Source organism: Euphorbia lathyris, chromosome 2 (genome assembly GCF_963576675.1).
Source record: "Euphorbia lathyris chromosome 2, ddEupLath1.1, whole genome shotgun sequence".
In the NCBI taxonomy this organism is placed as follows: domain Eukaryota; kingdom Viridiplantae; phylum Streptophyta; class Magnoliopsida; order Malpighiales; family Euphorbiaceae; genus Euphorbia; species Euphorbia lathyris.
Window position 1 is genome coordinate 29,194,633 of NC_088911.1, and position 7,497 is coordinate 29,202,129.

At 33.9% G+C, this 7,497-nt stretch overlaps 1 protein-coding gene across 1 annotated transcript; it reads left to right on the forward strand.

The window, feature by feature from the left end:
* Window positions 1-1,981: 1,981 nt before the first annotated feature.
* On the forward strand, window positions 1,982-6,762 carry LOC136217586 (mitochondrial adenine nucleotide transporter ADNT1). The gene is made up of 8 exons (XM_066004175.1): window positions 1,982-2,412; window positions 3,463-3,511; window positions 3,660-3,823; window positions 4,119-4,156; window positions 4,338-4,450; window positions 4,711-4,824; window positions 5,693-6,037; window positions 6,365-6,762. The coding sequence occupies exons 1-8, from the start codon at window positions 2,255-2,257 to the stop codon at window positions 6,446-6,448; spliced, it is 1,065 nt and encodes a 354-aa protein (XP_065860247.1). The 5' UTR covers window positions 1,982-2,254; the 3' UTR covers window positions 6,449-6,762.
* Window positions 6,763-7,497: the final 735 nt, after the last annotated feature.

Here is a 7,497-nt window from a genome sequence, read left to right on the forward strand (position 1 = left end):
GCCCTAGGCGGAATAATAAATAAAGGTCCATTTAATAAAATATTTTACGTAAAAAAAATAAAATATATTTCAATACATGATAAATAAAAAAAAAGTGTTTTATTAGTAACTATACAGTATGTATTATTATGTTCACTAAATACAATTGTTTATAAAAAAAAATGCTTCACAATTTCTTTAAATTATGGATTAAACCCCTATTTGACCCATTTGGTATTCAAAATTTTATCATTTGGTTAATGTGGTATTATTTGATAACATTTGCCAGTATTTCCATAAGGGACATTTAACTCATTTTTGGGAAGAAAAAAAAGCTAACCGATTTGTTAAATTTTTTGCCAATAATTTTTTTTATTTTTTTTCTATATAGACTTAATACGTGGATAAATAAGAAAAAAAATAATTGCTTATTTATCTAAATATTAAATCTATATGGTAAAAAAAATTAAATCAATTGTCGTGTGTATGTATCGCGTGTCAAAAATTGTGTCATGTGACAAAAAAAACTAACAAATCGATTAATTTTTCATCCAAACTGGGTTAAATGTCATTTATGGGAAATACTTCAACGGGAAAATGTGAACAAATGATATGACAAAATTTTGAATATCACAAAGGCTAAATATAAGAGTAATTCTTAAATTAACCTTCAATCTAGATTAAAAAAAAAATCAATTGAGCCTCTTTTGAATTTAAATTATTTATTATTTAGATCTTTTAAAACTTAAATAATTATTAGAGCTTTTTACATGAATATCACAATTGGTTATAAAATTACAATTAAATCATATCATCAAAATTACTTTTTAATATGTCGTTATTTTATAAATTTTAAATTTTAGTGAATATATTTTAGACTCTTAATTTATAAATTTTGATTCTTAAAATATATTAAAAATAATAATTTTATTTGTTTGATATAATTTAAAGTATCATTTGACGGGTTAGGCTATACTTACTTTGTTTTTTACATAGTTGTAATTAAGTTTTTTAAAAGTGAATTTCTTAAATTCTTAAATTTTAATATTTGTATAATTTTTTTTTTAGAAAAAAAGAATTTGATTTCGCAGACAAGCTAATACATCTCATTGTGATAAAATCTAAAAATGAAAAATATGCTGACAAATATGAAAAGTAAGCTAATACCTCTCATTGTATAAATATTTAAAAATAAAAAACATGCCCATCCCAATATTCGAACACACAATGCATAGGATGGCAAGCATAAGATTTACCAATAGGATAGTATTAATTTTGTTGCAAAGCGTTTTTTTACAATTTATATATACTTATACGTATAATAAAAAATTTGGGTCTCTTTGCAGCCTTAGGCCTAGGCCGGTGCACCCCCGGTCTAGGCCCAGGGCCGGTCCTGATTGGAGTGTTTGGTGGAAAGAGGTTTATGAGAGAGTTTTGGGATGAAAACGCTAATTTAGAAAAAGTTCATGAGCTTTTTCAATTAGCGTTTTGGAATATTAAAATTAATGGACTTCTTTAACCCTAATAGATAGACTCCCTCTTCTCCTGCGTCAAAATTAATGCCTTTATTCGTCTTTTTGCACAAACCGCTATTATCAATCAGCTAATTTTTACCAAACAAGTCTACACAAACAGTTAGTCAAATCAGCTAATGTAATCAGCTAACAGCTAACAGCTAATGTAATCAGTTATAAGCTAATTCCCAAACAAGGCCGTAGGATGAAATTTTAGGATGCTCAAAAAATATTTCCAGCCTAACGAATTAAACTTCGAAAACTAACTCCATAAGTAATCATAAGACTAAAATTAATCCCCGAATATAAATTTCTAACTCTATCTTTGTTTATAAATACTATGAAATAAAAAAAAAATCTTTAAGAAAACATGTGATAGGAAAGGAAAGAATATATAAAAAAAGTTTCTTTCCAACATAAAAAAAAAAATCACGAATATTTATTTTATCACAACAAAAAGTGATATTTTTGTCCAGAAAAGGACACGTAAAACTCTTCAAATCAGAAGGCAGACGGCGTCACTTTGTCACGCACACACGTACTCGCGAGGCAGAGTTGAGACCTCAACTTTCACTTCTCCCAACACCCGTCCACAACCACCGCCGCCGCCGCCGTCACGGTATATCTTGCTGGTACAGCGAGGAGGGAAATGCAGAGACTCGCTCTCTGATAATCGCGCTAGATTCCTGTCCGATCTGATCGATCGCAGCAGAGAAGCGAGATTTAGTTTGTCCTCATCTTCAGGTTCTTTTTGGTGATCGATGGCATCAGAAGATGTGAAAGCTACTGAATCAGCCGTGACAAAGATCGTCAATCTAGCAGAGGAGGCTAAGCTTGCTAGAGAGGGGGTTAAGGCCCCCAGCTACGCTGTTCTTACTATCTGCAAGTCTCTCGTTGCTGGTGGTGTTGCTGGAGGAGTGTGAGTTTTTTCCCCCTTTAATACTCCTCAGGGTAATTAAGTAGTTTTTTTGTGTGTTTGTGGTTTCGAAGGTTAGAATTATGCAGCACCGTTCTGCTTTCAGCTTCATTTATTTGCTTCTTGAAAATTCGTACAAATGAGGAAGCCTCGGCTTGGAAATCGCAAATGGAATTCTTAAAGTGTATGACGAATTGTCGCTGGGAGAAAAGAGGAATTTGTGGTACTGTTAGCCAAGCTGCACTTTTAAACTTGAATACTTAGTTAGAGGGAGTAGGAGATAAATCACATTGTTTTGCTGTATTTGAAATTAGTTTATTATGTCATTTTTTGGGTGTTCGAATATTAAACAATGAGATTCAATTTATTTGTTCTCTTCCAATTTGGATCTCAAGAAACATAGGACATAAATATTTGAACCAAATATTGGATTGATATATCGGATAATGAATTATGAGAAGTTCAAGCATAATATAAATGCATCAAATATTTTTAGCAACTCAATGTTTTCTTTTTTCCAAAATAAAAGAAAAGAAAACTGAACTGGTAGTGGTAGCTTAGAAAGTTATGTTTTTTGGAATGTTTACAACCTGTAAAGGTATTTAATTTATAAATGGTAAACATCACATGCAAGTGGCCAGGGATTTCCTCTTTAAGCTCCTCTTATTTAGTTATGAATATGATATTGTGAACACAAAAATTGAGGTGGTTGGATCAGATGTTTACTTTTGATTGATTGCGAATCTTGATTTTATAATGACATATGGTACCAGGACGAGTATGTTGGTTCTGTTAACATATATTAGTTGTAATTTGAATATGATGAAGTTTAGTTCTTAGTTTTCTCTTTGTACCTAAATGAAATAGATCGTGCCACTCTTGCAATTGCAAGATCATAATATTTTGTGAATTAGTGAATACTCTATAATGTTCCATATACTATCACATTGAATTCTTACTTTGGATATTCTTGTGGAAGACTGGGATGTGCATCTTTACTGTATTGATTGGTAGATTGAACTTCACTAACTAAATTCTCAAATGTCTATTCAGGTCACGTACAGCTGTTGCTCCACTGGAAAGGTTAAAAATATTACTGCAGGTTAGATCATCAAATTTTTTGTTGTTTTAATGAACCCATTGCATGATATATGCATTGTGTCACTGTATGTGTTCGTAATGACAATTCATATATAGAAATTGCATTTGTCGACATAAGTTATCCATTGATTAACTCCTACAATATGCAGGTTCAAAATCCCCACAACATCAAGTATAATGGAACAATTCAAGGTTTGAAGTATATATGGAGAACTGAAGGTTTTCGTGGACTCTTCAAAGGCAATGGCACAAACTGTGCTCGTATTGTTCCGAACTCCGCGGTGAAGTTCTTCAGTTATGAGGAGGCATCCAAGTATGCTTCCTTTCTCTACATTCATCATTTTAAAATTTACCACTTAAATCTCTTTTTCCTCTTTCACATATTGGGGAAAATGTGACTCTTTTATATGAAGATAGATTAGTTACTGAGCAAGGGTTACTTTTCGTACTGTGCTTGTTTGATCTATTACCAGAACACCATGTGTATTATCTCTGCTAGTATACTTAATTATATATCAAGCATGTCTTACTTGGTTTATTGTTTTCTAGATCCATTTAAGAGATATCTCTTTATCCCTTGCTAATTTTCCCTCTGTGCTTTTTGACAGGGGAATTTTGTGGCTATATCAACAGCAAACTGGAAACGGTAAGAAATCCATTTTTTCCTCATTTCAAAGGACGATATTAAAAACACTTGTATGACTTCCATGATTGGTTGCATGATATGTTTCAAATCGACTACGTTCTCTTTTTTATAGTTGTTAATAGATGGCAGTATTCATCATATGGTCTGACTCCTTGATTTCTCCTCCTGTTATTTCCTGCAGATGATGCTCAGCTCACTCCCCTTCTACGCCTTGGAGCTGGAGCATGTGCAGGGATAATTGCAATGTCAGCAACTTATCCTATGGATATGGTACGGGGAAGGCTAACTGTACAGGTAATATCTTTCTCACCGCATTTGCTTCGATTAGTCCTAAAAAATGATGGTACTTTTTCATTTACCAATTTGGTTCTCTTATATAGCTTAATGGAGCCACTTCGTGGGAGAACTTGTCATATTGACATTATGACTGGCCGTGAATTTAGTTCATTTCCTTCACGTAATTCTTTTTAAGGTGCCTTGCCATTTTCTGCAACTATGTATGTTGGATTTTTGCACTCTAAGGTGTGTTTTTCTTCATATATCTTGTTTTGCAGACTGATAAATCACCTTATCAATATAGAGGAATGTTCCACGCTCTATCAACAGTGCTTCGGCAAGAAGGTCCTCGGGCTTTATATAAGGGCTGGCTTCCTTCTGTCATTGGAGTTGTAAGTCATTCTTAAGTTATTTTTACATGAATTTATCAAGGATATAGACAGTATTAAAGAAAGAAAGATAGAAAAGTCTGTCATCACTCTGGAAATATTGTGATTCATGTGTTCGAATTCCGGTTGAACTGAAAATTATGGATTTGAATCTCAGGTTTTAGTCCTTCAGATTTGTTTGCTTTTCAGATGAAGGGATATCTTGTTTATACTCGATCCGTCTCACAAATATAGGAGCAGATTGTATTTACACATATATTAAGAAAATAATAAATATGATTGTTTTTTCCTTAATATACCCTTGGTGAAGTGATGTAATAAATAGTGCATTTTAATTATTCTAAATTTAGTGATTTTAAACTATTTATACATAGATATATTAGGATATTGGTGTTAAATTAAATGTAGTAAAAAATGAGCTGTAGCCTGTATCTATTTAATGCGACATCAAAAGGTAATTTTGTGCTCATATTCGTAGTAGGACACAGCGTTCTATTTTTTTCTCCACCATGTTTCATGTGCTTAGAATTTTCTCGTCCTACCACTTTGATTTCTTTCTTTTTCATTCATCGTGATTTTTGGAGTAGTTCCATGTCTACTGTTATTCATTTAAAAGCAAGAAACGTAGTAGTAGACTGTGCAAGTGAGGATTGATGTGAGATGTGAGAAACATCCGGGTGGACTTTAGAAAATTATATGGGTGTGCTTGAATATAAGCTCTGTACCCAATGCTGATATTTGTTGGCTGATGCATGGAATAGCCGAAACTGAGGAAGATTGATCCCAATAGCTTTTGTTTTCCTACTTGCTTGATAATGCGACCTAGGATCAGAACGGTTTCTCTTACTGTGTATTTGTTTCTTGCTGGCAGGTCCCATATGTAGGCCTCAACTTTGCTGTGTATGAATCTCTAAAGGATTGGTTGATCAAATCTCGACCATTTGGACTGGTTCAAGATTCTGAGTTAAGTGTCACAACAAGACTTGCTTGTGGGGCTGCTGCTGGCACCTTGGGTCAAACAGTTGCTTATCCCCTTGATGTTATTCGCCGACGAATGCAGATGGTCGGATGGAAAGATGCTGCATCAGTTGTGACTGGTGACGGGAGGAGCAAGGCTCCCCTTCAGTATACTGGTATGGTTGATGCATTCAAGAAAACTGTTCAACATGAGGGCTTTGGAGCACTGTACAAGGGTTTGGTACCCAATTCGGTAAAGGTGAGTCGATATTTCTTTTTTGTTTCACGAGTTAATTATTGTCAGGACTGCTTCAAATTACATAATTATCGAATTATCATTTCTGTAGAAACACATTGAGAGCTTGTTTTGTTGAGCTGTTAGCTGATAGTTATTGCTCTTCTAACTGTATACTATTAACTATATTGATTATTAGTGTCTCGTAAATTTATAATTAATTGTTTTGTTAGTTCGTGTCGACAACACACAATGATATCAATCCTGCATCCATTTATTTGGGATTCCTAGATAAGTTTATCTTGAATATGAGTCTATGAGTTTCTAAAATTCCCATGGTCTTCTTTTCAGGTAGTCCCATCCATAGCGATCGCGTTTGTGACGTACGAGATTGTGAAAGATGTTTTAGGAGTTGAGATCAGAATATCGGACTGAAGCAGGGGCTCGGGCTCGTCCTCTCCGCCTGCTTTGTTGAACAAGTGTGCCATTTTTGTAGGCAAGGATTTAGGAGAAGGTAAAGTAGGGAATTTGAGTTATTTCTCTGTGAGTGAGTTAAATGGTGCTTTTAAGCCCATGGTTGTATTATTTTTTTCACTCTTATTTGTTTCCTTGAGAACATGCTGTAGAGTGTAGATTTCTTCAGCCTAGCATTGATGTGCTGTGTCAATAAATATTGACGGAATAAGTCAGAAATTGTATTGGATTGGATGCCTCTGTAGTAGTTATAAAAAATGCATCTTCAAGGCACACTTTCCAATAACTTCTTTCTCTTTGGTTGCTTTTACTCTTTTTTTTTTAAGAAAATCTGTGTAATTGTATGAAATGATGCAAATTTTCGCTTTACGTTACTAAAAATTTGAAAAAACTGGTTTGATTTTATTTAACTGTCACAGGTTAGACATTCCAAACAAACTGAAGTATTCTTTATATTTTTGATTAATTATTTGTAACATTTTGGGGAGAAAATCTGCTGTCCCGGACTTGGTGTCCCATTGGCTGTCCCCCACTCCTTTTATGACATGTGTCATATTAATCCTATTCACTCTTAGCATCTAATTAACACTGTTAACTTTCACTAATTCTAATCCTGATTAACTTCAATGAGTGAATAACCGTCTCTTTTTTCTTTCAGCAGAAATTGTTTGCTTCTACCTGAGATTTCTCTATCTTCTTCTTGACAAAAATTGAGAGAGAAAGTTACAAAACCAGCCAACTTGATAGCAAGATTGATAATCACATGACCTCTTGTTCCATCTCTATCCCGTAACCGGTAATTAAGGAACCTAAGAGAATCCACCGGCGTCGGAAACCAATATCAGTAACCGGAATCCGACACCAGCCCAATAAAAGCTTACCCATTATGGGCCTTTTAGTGTAGAGTTGAAGGCATATAAGGGGAAGCAGAGATAAGAGTATCTGTTAGCAAGAAAGGAAGTATCTATAGGAACATAGAATTTATCACCCCATGTAGGATTAACTTTGCC